At 40.2% G+C, this 18,536-nt stretch overlaps 1 protein-coding gene across 1 annotated transcript; it reads right to left on the reverse strand.

The window, feature by feature from the left end:
* Positions 1-1,697: 1,697 nt before the first annotated feature.
* Positions 1,698-18,536, reverse strand: zdhhc2 (zDHHC palmitoyltransferase 2). The gene is made up of 13 exons (XM_015008882.2): positions 18,239-18,536; positions 13,798-13,824; positions 12,223-12,317; positions 11,696-11,816; positions 11,476-11,545; positions 11,329-11,361; positions 10,169-10,289; positions 8,378-8,510; positions 6,878-7,004; positions 3,362-3,454; positions 3,112-3,227; positions 2,771-2,835; positions 1,698-2,692 (listed from the first exon to the last, which is right to left on the reverse strand). Exons 1-12 carry the CDS (start codon positions 18,363-18,365, stop codon positions 2,795-2,797), a joined length of 1,104 nt encoding a protein of 367 aa, XP_014864368.1. The 5' UTR covers positions 18,366-18,536; the 3' UTR covers positions 1,698-2,692; positions 2,771-2,794.

An 18,536-nucleotide genomic window follows, 5' to 3' on the forward strand; every position in this document is an offset into this window, starting at 1 on the left:
CATTGTAGTAATTGAATTTGAAGAGATGAATATAACTAAGTAAGTATTTCAAGGGGTTGTTTCTGGATTTTTTTTTTTTGTTTGTTTGTTTAATAATTAAAACCAAAATTTAGATTCAGAAAATTAGAATTGATCTGATTAAAAATAGATTTTTATGCTAAACCCTTGATGGAGTCTTACCCCACTTATGGATACACTGAAAGTCTAATAAGTAGTGAAAGTGACAGTTCTGTATTTAGGCATATTAATGGAAAATTGAGTGGAAGGAAAAAAGTTTGAAAGAAAAGGATGTGAAGCCAAACCACAGACATCAGTCATTCATAAAACCATTTTATAACAGAATAATGTGCTCAACAGAACTTCAAAATAAAGAATTAAAACCAGGAGGGCTAAACTACATTTATCACCCAATTTAGTTGTATTCCATGTAACTTATTGCATGGTTTCTATAATAATAATAAAGATTATTATTATAATAATAATTAAAGATTTATTATAATCTTTAATAATAAAGATTATTATTATTATTATGTGGATCAAATTGTTACGTCTCTATTAATGACAGAAAAGCCTCCAAGGGGCCCTGAAATAACTTGAAATGGACAAAAATAGTAAATAAAAATTTGCTGGAAATTGACCAATAAAAATGAGACGTTACTTTTCTTTATCATCCATTCAGTTTCTTATGAAGTGTGATTCATCCTTTTAATGATCAATTCCAAGTAATGTTTGAGAAACCCAAATGCTGTCTGTGTGGTCTGAATCATTTTTACTGTTTTCTCCACCATTTGTTCAGTGAGCATCAGTAAACATCAACACATTGTATAAATGCACTTAGTGATACATATCAGACTTCTTCATGTGTAAAGAATCACATTACAAACTGGAATGTTTTGTTACCGTTTGTGGGTTCAGTCACAGCCGTACAGTCACCTAAAAAAGAAGCAATAAATACTTATCACAAAATATGGTGATACAACTACAGAGTCCAAATCACCTACTCGACTTATAATTAGTACTTTTCAATCAATATTAAGGAATTGTTGACTTAAAAAAATCCATGTTGCTGAAAAGTTGCTTGTTATTTTTGTCTTATTTCAAGTGTGGTAAGGTTTTTGGGTAACACTTATTTGTTCCTAACACTGTCATGAACATAACACCTGCTATGAACATGAAGGAGTCTTCATGAATGTTTATGACTGATGTCATGAAGTTTCATTTGGAAAATAATGACATAATGCAAAAAAAAGTTTAAAAGTCTATTAAAAGTGCCAACTTTGCACGATTTTGTAAATAATGAGACTTTAATGCAAAATTGGCACTTTTAATTGACTTTTAAAGCAACATTGCATTAAAAGTGTAATTATTTGCAGACTGACAATGACATCAGGTATAAACATCCATGAAGACTCCTTCATGTTCATAGCAGGTGTTGTTTATGACGGTGTCAAAAAAAAAAAGCGTTACCGTTGTTTGCTCTAGAAACCAAAACTACTTGGTAATATTTAATATTTCTGCAGGGTGTTTTAGGTATTTCCTCACAGGACAGGTCAAGATGGGCTCAATGGATTAAAACTGTAGTCGCTAATTGTTGCTCTGATGTAAAAGGAGCCCAGACCAAGAACTGAGTGCATAATTTTCAGTAGCCCTTCATTTCTGATTAAAAAAAAAAATCTTGAAATCTTCAAACACGCCGACACAGAGGATGAGCTCATTTTATTCCCATAAGGCATCTCAGTTGTTACATCACCTGCCTCACAACATCCACGTCGTCTCACAGACAGAAAGATAGAAAAATATATGTCACAACGAAGCTTTTCAAAGTGTACATTCTTGAAAGTACTATTGAGTTACAGTTTAATAACATAGTCATTCCCAGCCTAAAGTGACTGTACAGGACTTTTTTTTTCTTCCAATAATTCAGCCAATCACTGAACAGTCTCTGCTTTTCCACGGCGGTCGGTCGTCGCCGGTTGCAGAAACTCCGTCCAGGAGAGGAAACAGTCGGGAAGCGTCTGGGCAGCAGTGAGACATGAACTCCAGGCTTTGAGCTCCAGCAGATGTTTCAGTGACATCCTCATTCAGGCTACTCAGAGTCAGAAGAGCCCTTTTTTAAAAAAAAAAAAATGTAATTACTAATTACTACAATTTCTTCTTCTTTTATGTCGTTACCAGCTTGTGTTTGCGTCGACATCCTGAGATGAGAGCATGCAACTCTTTCACGTTCACAATACTCACCATGATGCGTGTGGAAAAGAAAAGAACAAACATTTCACAAGAGAAAGGAATGTCAGAGAGAGCGCGTTGATATCGCTCAGCAATTTTTTTCTTTTTTTTTTTTTTTTGTTCTTGATGTGCCAAAGAATCGAGGGAAACCAGCAGCAGGTGGTTCTTGAACGCAACAGAAAAGAAAAAAGCAGCCGAGTTAGAAAACAAAATGCTATCCTCTCTCGACGGCATCTCTGTGCTTATTTACATCCAAAGAAGAGCAGATGACTGGAATGCAATCTCCATTTTTTTTTTTTTTTTACTTTTTTTTTTTTTTTTCGTCCACTTGACTTTCTGACGGCAGCGGTAAATCCCGGACCGCTCGTCGGTCGAGTCGCGTTGCGTGACGGCAGACGTCAGAGTACGTCGCCGCCAATCACGCCGAATTCTGATAGGCACAAACACGGAGGAGGGCAGCATTGACCTGGAGGATGAAAACAGTTACTGATGATGATGATGATGATGATGATGTGGTTTTAATGTTGGGATCATGTTTACCTACATTTCTGGTCATGTGTGATCATTGTTACGCCTCGTTCTCAATGGTCATCACTGGGTTACTGGCACCTGAACACACACACATAAACACACGTAAAACACTCCAGTGAAGTAAAACAACAAGTAGAAAAAGTTGCAGAAGTATTCATCCCCCTTGAACTTTTCTACATTTTTCACTTAAAAAAATCAGACAAGCAGCTAAGATGCATCATTTTTGTGTTGGTTTATAAAAATAAAATAAAAAATCACAATTTATTGAAATCTTGGGCTCCAACGTGACAAAATGTGGACGTGTTAAAGGGGTTCAAAGAATACTTTTGCAAAGATCAGTGTCCGTGGCCTTGCCCTTCTTGTCCTTGTCTCCTGCACCTTCACTCTCTGACCAGGAGGGGGTGCTGGTGAGCAGTCGACTCTGGCTCTCTCGGAGCGGTTTGGACGGGAACTGGCGGCCCTCTGTTGCGCTGAAAAGACAAAGAAAAAAACACAAACTAATAAAACTGTTTATAATAAAATAGTTCTGTATGCTGGGATGAAACCTAAAGTCAATTTGTCTTTATTCTCTTGGATTTTAAGTGAAACAGAGTAAAACAGTCACCTCTTGCTGGCTGAGCTGGATCCAGAGGGAGACGACGGCTGCTCAGGGTCCAGATTCACCAGGCAGGTCGGGAATGAGCATCCGTCACCTAAACTGTACAGACAACACAGGAAGAAGAGCTGCTGATACTGTACATAAAAATCAAATTATCTATTTTAACTCTGGTCTTATATTTATTACTTTCACCCTCCTGGGCTGAAATTTCAAAATGGCTTGTAGGGGCAGCAGCAAGTTTATAGGAAGGTGCCAAAGACTTTGAATTTTTTTGTAATGAATGTATGCTTTACATTATAACTTATATGAAACTCATTATACAATTATACGATGTTGATGTATACAAACTCACACATTTGAAAACTCTGACCTTAAATTAGATCTTGATGGGACCAACATGGTTTTAAACCTGCTTATGTGTGGGCCAACCTGTTAATGTGCTGTAATTTTCATGAATTAAATGCTTTTTTTTTTCTTTTCAGATAGGGCACGAAAACTGACTCTAGCCCAGGGTCCCTTATCTTTCTGAATCCGGCCCTGCTCACTGCACAAACACGCATAGTTTACGTTCTCTTCTTATTGCATACAGGAGCAAATAGAGAAGCAGAAAATAAAAATGTCCAGATTTATATAATGAACAAAAAATATTAAGAAAACTCTGAAAAAAGTAGGTAGCATTAATGATAAAAAAAAAAGTTATTTCTTCCTGCAGCTTACATGTATATGAACGTAACAAAAGAGTTCAGTATTTCATTTGCGGCGTTATATTCACTTCAGCTGTCAAATGCGAGAAGTCCCTGACACACTTAAATCATAGATTTTACAGCCGAAGGGAAATCTAGACCTTCTGAACGTCAGTAGTGATACAATCAGAGTGTTTTTCATTCTGTCAGCAGGAATTAGTGAGATTGCGGAGCTGCAGCCTCTGTATTGATTTACAGCGCTGATGCTGATGCTGAGCAGAAGCGCTTCGCCGGGACTTTCAGTCGTTTGAAGCACTTTGTTAGACAGTAAGTGGCCGGGCTCAGATAGCGCCAGGTTGAACACAGACTCCATTCATACATGTATAAATATACATCAGTTAGACTGTATATATGTTGAATTCCTACAGATTGCTGACATTTAGGGAGCTGCTGTGAAAATGGGAATCTGACAGAGTGAGACTCAATAAAATTCTTCGTGAAAGTATTCTCTCCCCTTTTCACGTTTGTCCCGTTACGACCACAAACTTCACAGTGTTTTATTGGGACTTTATAGACCAACACACAGTGTGTCATTTTTACCTAAATGTTTTTTTGTTACATATTTGTTAAAACTGTCACCATGTTGTGACTATGAGTCAGACAGTTTGAAAAAATCCTCCACCTCCTCTACTGAAGAAGTGCACAGCTCTCAGTCAGAAACAACCAATCAGAGCCAGGAGGAGGGACTTATCTGTGCCAATCATGCTCGTATACGTGCTGTTAATGTGCTAATTGCAGAGAAACACCTTACTGCTACAGGAAAACTGTTCATCTCCCATCATGCAGAGGGGCTACGTTATGGTGAACCAGCTGTAGCAGAGAACAGCTCATACACTAGTATGATTGCCAGCGCTCAGAAAAAAAAAAAAACACCCCTGTCTCTGATTGGTTCTTTCTGACTGAGTGGCGGATTTCTGTAGAGAAGTTAGATTTTTTTTTCACGCATTATCTGTCTTATATCAAACTTTCACATCATAATAACAATTTTAATCAATATGTTAAAAAAATATTTTTATGCAACTTTAAGTGAAAGTAAAATGGCGCCCGTGTCTAAATAAATCTTTTTCCAGACGATAATTTCAAAGTGTGATGTGCAAACTCAAATTCAGCCACAGATTCAAAGGCTGTTGAAGAATTTTTTTCCCCTGTTTTTCTATTTTCTATCTGCTCTGATCAACTCGCCGCCATGTTTCACCATGGTGACGTCGTGTGTAGAGTGCAGTGTTAAATAAAATGCCCCCCCCCAATAAAATCCATTGATATCTGGATTTGTTACGTGATAAAATGTGAAAAAGTTCAAAGAGTATAAACACTTCTGCGGGCCCTGCTTATATTCTATAACATAAACCAGAGTGTCCACATCTGTAAATTATTACACCTCAACGAGGATTATAAGGAGAACAGGGGCGGCGGGTGAAAGATGAAAAACACCCCTGACTCGTCTCGTCTGGCAGCTTGTAATGTGCATGCAGAGGCTCTTCACCGGCTGACAGCATAAGCTGCTCCATCTGAACACAAAATCCCCCATCTGCTCATCAAACACGAGCTTGTCTTATGAGATCACTCGGTGGGACGTTCAAAATCGCGCCGGCGGAGCGCGACGGGGGAAAACTTTGATCTGACTGCTGCGCTGAGGCTTCTGCCGCGCCGAGGCTTCTGTGGAGTCATGTGACGTTTCTGATGCCGAGGTCGATCTGGAGCGGAGCAGATCACCAGCCAGACAGAGGGCTGAAATAAAACTAAAACTATTAGCAGAGGAATGAGGTTGGGTGATCGGGGCATTAGAGCTGGAAACAGTCTCCCTAAAGGGGCAGAATTATGCTAAATCAAATTTTTATGATGTTGTTCCCTCATCAAAAACACACCTGGAGTGTCGCTTTGATTCTTTCATGCATGTTTGAGAAATCCTTTTATCTCCATGGCAACCATTCAGCTGTGAAAAACGACTCATTGGACCTTCGAGGACGAAGCTCCTCCTCTGAGCTGCACTTTTCAGGTTTCCAAGCTTCTCCCTCACAGAGCAGCCCTCCCTCGCATTGCTCCCCCCTCTGCTCCTTCGGACTAGCCAGCAGCAATTAGCAAACACCGTTGTTAAATGTTTAATAGAGGAGCCATGCTGTGATCACTTCCTGAAGGTGGAGTTTCAGAAAGAGCAGGAGCCTCTTAAAGAGACAGAGGCCCAATTTCAAGGCGTTAAAATACAACATCAAATTTTATTTAAGTCATACTTGATATAAACAGCCTTTTTATAGCAACTGATTTTTACTTGATTGTGTTGTAAAATGACACTGTGTGCCTGGAAAATACATAATACCGCTATTAATAATAACAGTTGATGTTTCTTGAAGTGTAACAGTGTAATCTGTTTTATTTTTTTAAAATGTATGTTATTTGACAGTTGTGCGTTGAAATTTGAGTCTGTTCAAAATGCAACTATAGTATACATTGGTGTAATTTATTTTAATTGTACTCATTTTTTGTATTTGTGTTGTTTACTTTTGTTGTTTGTGCGTTGTACCATCTGTGTTTATATTTTTATTCTGGTTACTTTCATTTTTCTTTAAAATGATGCGTGGCACACATTAGCCCAGGGCACCAAACAGTCTAGGGCAGCCCCTGCACTCACACAGACTTAAAGACAAAAAACCCAATTCACTAAAAACAGTCATGGTTTTGTACTTTGGTTGGAAGCCAGAGTACCCCGAGAGAGAGAAAAAAAAAGCATCACAAACACTTTTAAAACCATTCGGCTTCAACTGGCTGTGACGGATGATCTCACCTGGAGAAAACGGGAACAGGCCAGTATTTGGCCTCATCCCCAAACACCTGGAGGAAGTTCTTGGTGAAACCGAGGCTGAAGCCGTTCTTGTCCGTGCCGTGACGAAACACGGGAGCACGCACTGCCTCTGAAACGACAGACAGACAGACAGACAGACAAAGGAGAAAACATGAGCAAACGCATACTGGCTCTGCTTAGACGCCCGACTGACGACGCGACTCCGGGTCAGCAGGGGGAGCCCTAACCCTCGCTCAGTGAAATTCCTCTTAACCAAAGCGTCTTTGTTGCACTGCTCTGACGGCTGTTTCGCCAGGTGTGACGTTTTGCCTTTCTGGACGCCGTATCGGTGTCCGTCTCTAAGCGGCTTACGGCTCTGAGCCATGCGTCTTTGCGTGATGCTGCTGTAACACGGTCCTCTGGGTAATCCGCTCTCATCGACGCACCGAGACAACGCCTGCCACTGTGCGCTTCTAATGAGAAACGAAAAAAATATATATATAAATACAGTTTAAATCTCTCCTTCATCTCCGATGCGTCGAGGAGGACGGATGTAACCGGAGGTCCTGGCCAGGGCCGGATTTAGAGGAATGAGGGCCCTGGGCTGGAGCAGGTTTTGGTGCCCTAGCCTAAAAAATAAAATAAAAATAAGTTTACTCATGCAGTTCACAAACGGATGGATTCTTGGTTTAAAACGTCCGACTGATTGCTCCGAGTTGGTGTCAAAAGTATATGCTATATTGTCATACATTTTCTAATATTTCAGTGTTTAAATTCACAAAAATTTATCAACATGCTTTTTTTGTCACAAATAGTAGGAGAAAGAAAGCAGTTGATCCGACTTTAAAAAAACTGAGTTCATTTGTTGCAAGTAACCAAATAAATATATTAAGTTTATGCGGTTGTCTTGTTAAACAGGCGTAAATAAATTAAGTTTAACTAACTTAATTTGATTGCATACGATGTATTTTAATATTAGAGCGACTTTCTCTTTTTTCAATAAACTGTAGCTCGGAGAATAAATAGACGTTGAAATACTTTTGTTATAAATCATTGAGAGGCTCAGCACTAAAATACATTAAAGATCTGCTGCTGCTGTCTGAACCCTCCAGACCGTTCAGGTCTTCTGCTTCTGCTCTGCATCCCCAGAACCAGAAACCAATATAAAGAAGCAGCATTCAGCTTCTATGCACCACAAATCTGGTGCATAGAACTTCAAAAACACTAAGTTCCTTTAAATCAAGGCTAAAACCCCTTATTTGTTTAGAGTTTGTCTTTGATTAATAATTGAATCACTGACTAATATACTTAACGTATATTTTCTCATTATTCTTGATTTTGATTATGGCATTTGACAAATTAATGTTTGTTTCTGGTTTCATAACTGATTATTGTGTAATTTTTTTATCATACAAAAAAAATTGCCTCCCCCAAAAACCTGCAGCCCTGGGCTACCGCCCCAGTCTGGCCCCGATGGTGGCTGTGGCTGAAAACGAGACGTACCCAGCGTGGATCTGTTCTTGCAGACGAGCCAGCAGTGATAAATGAAGAGAGAAGCCAGGCTGATGGAGAACATGGAGGCCGAGAAGAAGAGGAACAGGATGTGGAACTTCGCCTGGGTGTCCGGGAGGCCTTTCTGGAGAGGAAGACGGAGAACGTTACCATGAACCCGCTGGTTCTGAGGGGCAGAAGACTGGCTGGACCTATGGGAATTAGAGATTCAGTGTCCTACAGAGTCCCTGTGGAAGCCCAGCTCCAAAAGGAAAAACCTTAATTAGGAGATATTATCTTTTTTAATATGAGCAGCGAAGCCATAATTAAAAGTGCCGTTATTAAAGATTTCATTTGATTACAAACTGTCATGTTAATGAGTCAAAGATTTCCCATTGAGGAGAATTAAATAAAACAACTTCACTGAAACATAGAACAAGAATTGGATAAATAAGTTTGAAACCACAGCGCACATTTATATTATACGGATTCAAATAAATACAAATCCACACCAACGTCACGCAGAAATGGTAGAGATTTGTGTAACTTCAGCTCATCCTGTTGATGCAGAGCTTCATTTTACTCAAGGTATTCAGCAAATGGCTAATTAGCTGAGCATATCTTGTCTTTAGTGCAGCCATCGCGTTAGCCGTACGCTGGTTAGCATCTAGCAAAAGCTAAAATTAACTTTAAGCCACCGCAGCTTTACCTTTTGGCTAACGCTGTGACTTAAGATGTTCGTCATTGTCCTTTATTCTTCAAATGAAGACAAACTACGTCAGCATCACTGACCAGTAAGACCAGTGAGGATTAGAGAAGCAATGAGCATCGCAGTCTAAGTCATTTTCAACTTACGGTATCACTCAGTACAAGCTAAATAAGGCTAGCATGCATTTGCTCACCAGCAAGCTACTACTTAGCATGTGCTAATTAGCCATACGCATGACATTAGTTTTAAATTACTACCTATTTATGTTAAAAATAAATCAACATGTAATATGCTAGTCTTTTTTTTACCACTTCAAAGCTTATTGTTAAGAATTATGATTAATTACTGTCTTAAAACAGTAATTAATAATATCATAATAGACTGTGATATCTACAGTGTACGTTAAATTAGAGCTCAGCATTTGAGAGCTTTGACAGTATTTAATAAAAAAAAACGATAAGTAATATTTGTGAGATGCAATCTCACAGTTATAGCATGCTTAATAATTTGTTGTTTTTTTTAATCCTTTAAATTGGTGTTGAAAATGGGCTTCCATAGAGTTCTTTACACAGCGACAGACAAGTTTGGTTCCCCTGAACAGAATCTCTTTCGCTGTCGAGCAAAACTATGAGCTGTTTCTGACGGGCCGTCCTGCCCTTTGCTGTCAGCTGGAACAGGCACCTCCATCTATTTTCCAGATGGCGTGATGCTCCCTTCCAAACTCTGCAGGTATCCGGTGAAAACCCCCGTCTTCCTCTAGCAGAGAGAAGTTCTCAATGTCACTGACTGCAGCACAACAACAAACCGCAGCTCAAACAGAAGGCTAAAAAAAAAAAAAAAAAAAATACAAGCCAAATATTTCAGGGGGAGCTCAAACTTTTGCGTGCCACTGTTTCCAGTTTCTAATTTAGTGCATTGCTAACGAGCTGCGTGGTTCGTACCAGGTACTCTCTCAGACGGAAATGTGCTCTACCTCCAGCCTTGTTGAAAAGATCAAACATCACATTATGAAACAAAACAACACAACACAGTACACTCTGCTGGGTTTTTTTAGACGTTTTACAGAATGAATGTGCCGACTTGTCTGTACTTACTGTCCAGAACTTGATGAAGTACTGGAGATCTGTGGCGGTAATAAAAAGGCAGTAAAGCAGAGAATAGGCCAGGAACAGCATGAAGAACTTGTAGTTGGAGAATCCCACACAGTTGTTGACCCTGCAGACAGACGATGAAGAAAGTTCGTTAGGGTTAACCCGGATGCTTAAACATCCCCCAACGAGATGCTAAGCAAGACATTTGTTAGCCTGTCGCCGTTTCAGTTTATCCTGCTGGATTATTTGCTGGTTGGAGAGCAAACAAAGTTTCATCTGAACAAACGATTTGGTTAAAAACTCAGCAGAGAGCAGATCATGTTCATGTTGAACTCAGCTTGGATTTCTCCCCCTCTGCAGACAGTCAGTCCTCTGGCTGCGTTTGAATTGCTATAATAATAGTAGTGTGTTTACAAAAGTATCGATACGCCTTTTCCACATTTTGTCTGGTCGCACTCACAAGACACATCAAGTTTCTTGCCACAGATTCTCATTTGGATTTAGGTGTGGACTTTGACTGGGCCATTCTGTGGCTTTATGACCGGTGTTGTTGTCCTGCTGCTCGTTTGCTTCCAGGGTCGCCCTGCATTTCACTCCATCTTTACCCTCCAAAGGAATCAGAGACAGGCGTGCAGAGTTATAATTGAGTAGTTTTTGGAAAATATGGGGGAAAACTATATGGATTTTGGACTGAAACAAATGTTCCGATAGGGCGAAGACAAGGGGAATTAGGAAGTAGCAGTGAAAGTAGAATGAATACCTGCAGGTGTCTCAATTTAGCCAAAATACGACGTGAGCAATTATGCTGAGGTAAAATGAAAACAAAACGTAAAACCCGACAAATAAATCCATAAGATAAAAAATATAATCGTATATGTGTACACATACATTTATACATAGTTTTTTTTTTCTTTTCTTATTAGCCTTCACTCCCTCAAAATTTTTCTGGCTTGGTCTCGTCAACCCTATAAAACATTTCCTAGAGCCGCCACTGGCAGTTGCCATGTGACAAACTGTGGAACAGCTCCAGGGGTGTGAACACTTTCACAAGGCTCTGCGCTCGGCGTTACGGAAAACCCCTGCTAGCCCGAACGCAAACGGAAAGTGACGTTCAATAAATAGTTTTGTGTACATCGGTGTCGGGGCGACGGCGCGGTACGTACCAGGGGCAGTGGTGATCCATCTTCAGGATGCATCTGCAACACAGCACGAGTCCACATCAGTGTAATTAAATTGGACCCCTCCTGTCAGCATGCTATCGCGCTATATTGTTATATGATCTGTGCTGCGGAGGTGCGGGGGAGGCGTACTTATCGCAGACTGAACAATGGTGGCATCGATCAGGCTTCAGCAGCTGGCAGCGGTCACAGAAACGAATCGCTGAGGAGACACAGTCAGTTCAATCACTCAGTAATCAGCCGCCACTGCCTCTCTTAGCCCTTGACCCAAAGAGGCCGAGCCGGGCCGGGCTGCGTATATTTTTGGCAGTAACGGAACCCCGTAAGGCTCGTTCGTGGAGCGTGTCGTTACCTCCGGAGTTGGTGCGCGTGTAGATGGGCAGATCCTTGGCTATTCTCCTCAGGATCTCCTGCTGGGACTCTCCGCGATCTTCGCGCTCCAGCAGCTCCTTGTCAGAGTGGGACAGCTGAAACTACGCAGGGCAGAGGGGAGAGACAAAGCTCAGCTCTCTGACCCGCTTGTGCCACAAGCGCAGAGCCGGCTGGACATTACTGACATAATATATATATATGTGCCTGAACAGTGGAAGCAAATAACCGAGATGATAATAACAGGAGAGAATTTATTAAGGTGGACGAAACCTCCACTGATCGATCGATTACATCTCATAAAGAAGAATCTCATATGTGAGCCGACGCAGCGGTGGGATGTGTTCATGTGCTCACTCTGCGGTCAGAATCACAGCCATTAAAGTGCAGCAGCTTCAGGCACTCCTACCAGGAAGCATTATTAGTCTAAATGGAGCGCTCAATCACATGAGAGCGGGGGGCTGTAGCCGCTTCCTGCAGCGTTTCATCATCCCGACCGGACGAACTCACCTCCTTCAGGGGGTTCATGGGTTTGGTGAAGATGGTCTGCCAGTACGCCCACACGAACATGATGAAGATGGCATGGTAGGCCAGCAGGTAGACGACTGCAAGCAGACCGACAGGAACAACAGTCTGTGTGTGTGTGTGTGTGTGTGTGTGTGTGTGAGGGGGTGTGTGTGTGTGTGTGTGTGTGTGTGTGTGTGTGTGTGTGTGTGTGTGTGTGTGTGTGTGTGTGTGCGTGTGTGTGTGTGTGTGGCCGTGTTCACAGTGGGAATTTCTACAGTGTTACCACGTCTTCTGCTTCTTAGGAGAAACCTCAGTTATTACACAGTTATTAGCATTCAATGCCTGGTATTCATGGTTTACTGTAGAACTCAGCCGTACCACTTATAGATGGCTAAAAGATAGGTTATATGTTACCCATGCATCTATAAACATGTTATAAATCATTAATGACTGTTAGAATGCATTAATTAAGGGTGAGAAGGAGAGTATAAGCTAAAGAATTATGTTTACGAGGTAATCCAAAATGTTTAACAACTCTATATAAATTACATCTGAACTGACTTGGCTCATTATTACCTTGGCAAGAAACATGTAGATTTTGTCTCCTTCTCACCCTTAATTAATGCATAACAATAAACATTTATTAATGGTTTATAAAGTGTTTAAAGATTAATTAATAACATATCTAAAACCTATTTAAAAGCCAACTATTATTGTAAAGCCAACTCAGCTTTCAATAAAAGAAATACTGCAGTTGATAATATAACAGCTTTCAGATGATTTTTTGCGGGAATTTATTTTTTTATTTTTTGCAGTGATTTGACCATAGTTTAGTTATTGTATTTATAATAGTATGGAACAAAATTGGGGCCAAAAATGTTTGCTCGTTTTTGTTTTCTTTCTTTTTTTTTTTGCTAAAAAAAAATTCAAACATACAAAAAAAAGTATCTTAAACTTAAATAAGACCTAAATTTGAAAAGTAGTTTTGAACTTATTTTTCCCCCACTTTGTTATTTAGTTAGATTTTTTTCTGTTTCAAAATTAACATTGACATTAATTTTCTTTTTGTTTTTTTTACAGGGTACCATCTGGTGTTGAATTCCAATCAAATCTTCAATCAAATCAGAATTATAATTTGAGCAAAACTAATCAAATTAGCATTAACAAAATAGAGAGATTTTTTAAAGATTTTTCAAATATATGTTCTTTTTCAATGCATGTTGCTGTTTGTTCTATGAAGTTCTCACAAAAATCTCTGTAACATGACAAATTAAGGAAATGTCCACAGGGTGTGAATACTTTGGGAAAGCATCATCATACCTAAAGCTTTATCGTGGCTAAACGCCCGAAAAAAGAAAACAGGTGATCCAACCTAAATATGTTGCAATAACTGGTCACAAGTGACAAAATTAAGTTAGTCCAAGTCAATTTATGAAATTGTCATGTTAGATAAATGTAAATAAAGTACATTTGATAAATTTAATTTAATGAGTTGTGACCAACTACCACGTTATCTTTGAAGCTGGAACTCTGCTCTCTTTTTTCGACTGGGAGAATATTGTCACGTAGATCACTTACCCTTTTCTCCTGTGTCCTCGATGGATTCTGGAAAACAAACCATTAAAAAAAGACAATCAGCGTGAGGAAATATGCAGTGGGTGAGCGCAGCGCTGCTGGAGGAAAAGTCAAGCGTTTTGACTTCAGAGCGGTGGAAGTGAATAAATGCTGAGCTGGTGGAGCCTTCGGTTCCTGAGCTCAGTATGGTCAGACACAAAATCAATATGCAACATGCTGGTCAGTTTGACTCAGTGAGTCTCTCGGAAAATGTGCCTCTAATATTATTCCTTTAGAAAACCCGGCAGACGTGCGAACGCCTCGTTTGGTGGAGAGCTGTAGGAGGAATAGTGAACGCGGTTTATCGAGTACATCGGCGGCCCTCTGCAGCAAACGTGGAAACGAAAGAAAAGGTGTGTGAGGCTAATGGGGTCAGTATCATCTAAAATCAACTCTTTTTAGCTTTACATCACGTTATAATGTTATTCCCTCATCAAAAATATACCTGGAGTGTTATTTTGTTTCTTTCATGCTTGTTTGAGAAATACTTTAATCTCCATGGCAACCACTCAGCTGTGCAAAACGCCTGGTTAGACCTAGCCCCACCTTTGAAGACGAAGCTCCTCCTCCTTCAGAGCTTCCCTCTCAACAGAGCAGCCCTCTCACACGACTCCCCCACTCTGTTCCTTCAGACTAGCCAGCAGCAATTAGCAAACACCTGGTGGAACTGCTGAGCTCATTATAGGAGCTACTTCTCAATGCAACAACGGAAAAAACGTTTCTTAAAGGGTTAATAGAGGAGTCAAGTTGTGACAACTTCCTGAGGACAGAGTTTCAGAACGAGCAGGAGCTTCTTAAAGAGACAGAGGCCCAATCTCAAGGTGTTAAATTACAAAGCTAAATTTTACTTAAGCAACATTTGAGATAGTATTTTTATAACAATTGAAGTTAATATACTTGATTGTGCTATAAAGTGGCACCAATGTGCCTGGAAAACATACAATGTCGCTCCTTTAAAGGCATGTTATATTGACATGTCTGTAAAAGCGATACAAATACATTCTGGGATTTTTTTTTTATATCTCCGACAACCAAATTTCCACCTGATGTAGGTGCTTGGTTCAAAGGCTGATACTGATGCTGTTTGGTATCGTTTGACGGAAAATAGGTCAACCGCAGATTTCTGGAGGCGAGTTATGCAAACCAGACAATGGGATTAAGTGATCGGAGGAGCATCAGCTGATGATACTTTCACACAACCGACTCTGTGTGTCCTGTCTGCTGCTGAGTGAGACGGGGCCCCCGGAGCAGCTGCTTGTTGTTTTCATCTGTGTGACCTGAATGCATCACAATTTCAGTCTTGTGACGAGGCATGCGAAGGAAACGCAGTTTACAGAAGAAAAAAAGAAAAAACAAAGCCTGCTGATGGAGGGTTTATTTTGGATTTCCCTCCAGCGCTCACTGATCTACAGAGTTGATTCTGTGAAGAAGGTTAATATTTCGGGAACAAGCTGTCAGAACATCCTCTCCTCTCTCATTAGACCGTCTCCATTTCATCCCCTCCACCCCACTTTTTTTTTTTTTTTGACTTTCCTTCCATGCGCTCTGACTTCTTGCTGCCAAATGGAGCGCGAGCGAGACATCCTAGAAAACCATCACTATCCGGGTCAACCCAGTAAACTCAGGAAACCCGGTACGGGTGCGCGCGCAGGAAAGCCATTAAGGGTCCGGCTTTCTGCCAGCAGATAATGCTGATTGTGTCTGTGCTGGTGGATATAAATTTGGACGGCGGGTGCGGGGTGAGCACACGAGTCTGAAGCTTTCACTGTAAGACTTTAAGCTGGTGATGATGAAGTGGCAGAGGGAGAATCAGATGGTCTAATCCGTTTCTTATATCCTGTCACGCTGCACCGGTCGACAAAGTGCGCCTCACTGGTTTATTGTCCTGCGGTTTGTGTTTTTACAACAGCATGTAAAAACTGCAGATGCTAGCATATGACTGTCATCACGTAATGACGGCAGTAATTGAATGTTGGGGCTTTTTTAGCTAATATTAAGCTAAAAATATATATAAAATATTATATATATATATATATATATATATATATATATACTAATGTAACTATTAATCGAAAGTACGCTGTCCAATAACCGTTAAAATCGTTAGAAAGTAAAATAAATATCACCACGCTCATTTTTGATGGTTGGTGGGGATCGCTAACGAGTCTTCCTGGGCAATAAATGGATTTTATTGATTAATCAAATTTTTGTTGTTTGAAGATTTTTTTTTCTTATTGGGGAAAAATCTGGATTTTTTTTTTTCCACCATTGAAATTCTTGGGTTTCCGTAATCAAGAATGATGTCAGCAAACCCAGAACCACCATCTTGTTTTACAGATTCTATGTTTATTTGGACTTGAATATTAGGGTCAGGCTAAAATTTTCCTTCTTTTTTTTTTTAATTTCAAGAAAAAATATGTGATATTACAAGAATACAGTCATAATAAATTCACAATTTTATGAGAACTCCAACATGAAAAATAACAAACAATTAAAACGAGGAATTAGGCATTTTGTGAAGTTATACTTTGGTATAAATATACATATATGTAAGTATACTTTGGTTCATATGATCCTTAATAGAAATACCTGATCTCTTAACCCATTAGCATCAAATTATAGCTAATATCAGGAGTTTGGAGTTTGAGCAAACGACTGTATCTGTTTTGAAAAAAGAACCACCCTGACTGATGTCAATGTATCTCAGCTTTTTTCCCCTCATCAGAACACACTTATAATTTTGTTGTTTGACTATATTATTGTAATTAATCAAAGATTCTCGTTGTCCGACCTTAACACGCCTTCACACAACTCTCAGAAGAGATGATTTTTTTCAAAAAAGCCACATTTTGAAAATATTCTCTGACATTTTTTTCTCTTAGAAAAGAAAGCTGGAAAAGAAAAACAGATTAAAATTGGAAGCCAGACCTCACTGAACAGCTTCGCATTTTGTCACATCGCAACTACAAACTCGAGCGGACTGAGCTGACCTTCATCTGAAGCACAAGCCTCACATAGCGCGAAGCTTGGTGGTGGCAGCGTCATGCTGTGGAGCAGCTTTTCTTCAGATGTGACAACTGATCATGACGCGCTCTACAAGTGTGAACTTTATGGAAGGGTGGAAAGAAAAAAAGTCCTTTGTTGAAAGGAGCTGCAAAGTAGGGTTAGAGTTATCCGAACCTCTAAGTGTACATTAGTATTAAATACAGACTAAACAACATTTTCCTCGTTCTTTTTCCTTCCTCTATCACAATGTCCCAAACCCAACCTGAAAATGAACATGTGGTCTGAGGACAGTAACAGACACAAAGAAACATCGCCATGCAGAATATAAATGCAAAGCTCTGGAAATACAATATCCTATGAAAGATAGCATCAAGCTAGTTCTTTATGGCTGTGATAACAGAACTATGGCAACTGAGATTTGCAATTTTGTCTCAAGCCATGTAGTAAGCAATATGTGGAGGAAGGTGAGAGAGAAATAGCTTGAACGTAAGCAAAGCGGTGGCTGTATCATGATGTGGGGACGTTTCAGGAGCGTCGGTAAGAGCTAAGAGGTAAATGCTGCAAAAGGAGCAGGTTCACCTTAAAATTCACCTTCCAGTATGAAAACAACACCAACCACACAGCCAGAAACACTACAAAAGTCAGGGATCTGTTGTAAAAAATGAAAATAAAAATCCTGGACACACTTTTCAGATTTTTATCTACAAAAGTTTTTGATAACATTTAATCCCCTCTCTTACACGACGCTATCAGATGCTACTTTCTGTTGGTCTATGAAAGTAAAAACCACAGTAAAGCACATTGAAGGTTGTGGTTGAAATGTGGCAAACAACTCAAAGGGGCTGAAAACTTTTTCCAGGCACAATTTTTAAGCCTTGAACAAACATTAAAATATTCATTTCGAGGCTAAAGACTAAAGATGGACCAGAATTGTACTCATAAGTACAAATATTGTTTATTTTACTGCTGATCTAAACTTTACATTTTAATTAACCGTTAAAGGCCCTTCTAGGGACGAGTGTTGTGAATTAGCTACGGCTATGTTCACTGTGACATACTTTTGTATCTGTCAATATCAAATAAACAACAAAATAAATAAAACACTGAACTCTAATAAAAGGGCATTTGAAATGTCAATTGACTGACTTTCATTACAGTATTATTGCTATTAAGACCCATCCCCTGTTGGGCTCCAGGGGACCTAGCAGCTTTGTTTGCTTATGCCTTGGCCCCAGTTTGCGTCTGCACCATTAAAAGACAAAAACCAAACAGTCTCGGACCCAAAACAAAAATGAAACCCGTTTCCCCCCCTCAATAACAAAAGAGACAAAACACCAGACAGAGGTATTCCCCTTTCCCACACACACATCCTCATAGTACCCAGACAGCCGGCTCTTACCTATGCAAAGCTGCAAGACATAGGCGTAGTAGGACCACGCCACTATGAGGGCGATGAACAGGACCGGGATCCAGTAGAGGACTCTCTGACAGCCCCGCTTGATGCTCCGTGGACCCGACGGCGCCATGGTCTACGACGAGTCGATCATCGTACCGTGCGCATTCGCGTGCTGCTCCTCTTCTCCCGCGGCGCGTGTCTCCTACTTCTTCTCGTAGGAGCCGTCACTACATCGTAGTGTGATCACCAGCCTCACCGGGAGCTCAGTCGCAACGTCCCCGCCGGGCTCCTCTGATGCCTC

This window comes from Poecilia mexicana, unplaced genomic scaffold (assembly GCF_051168715.1).
Source record: "Poecilia mexicana isolate PSO_F unplaced genomic scaffold, ASM5116871v1 scaffold_10, whole genome shotgun sequence".
Taxonomy (NCBI): domain Eukaryota; kingdom Metazoa; phylum Chordata; class Actinopteri; order Cyprinodontiformes; family Poeciliidae; genus Poecilia; species Poecilia mexicana.

Coding starts and splice junctions, on each gene's coding strand:
- zdhhc2 (XM_015008882.2), bottom strand. CDS start 18,365: ATGGCGCCGTCGGGTCCACGGAGCATCAAGCGGGGCTGTCAGAGAGTC. Junction 12,318..13,797: donor CGAGGACACAGGAGAAAAGG/GTAAGTGATCTA, acceptor GTCTGCTTGCAG/TCGTCTACCTGCTGGCCTAC. Junction 10,290..11,328: donor ATGGATCACCACTGCCCCTG/GTACGTACCGCG, acceptor GTCTGTCTGCAG/GGTCAACAACTGTGTGGGAT.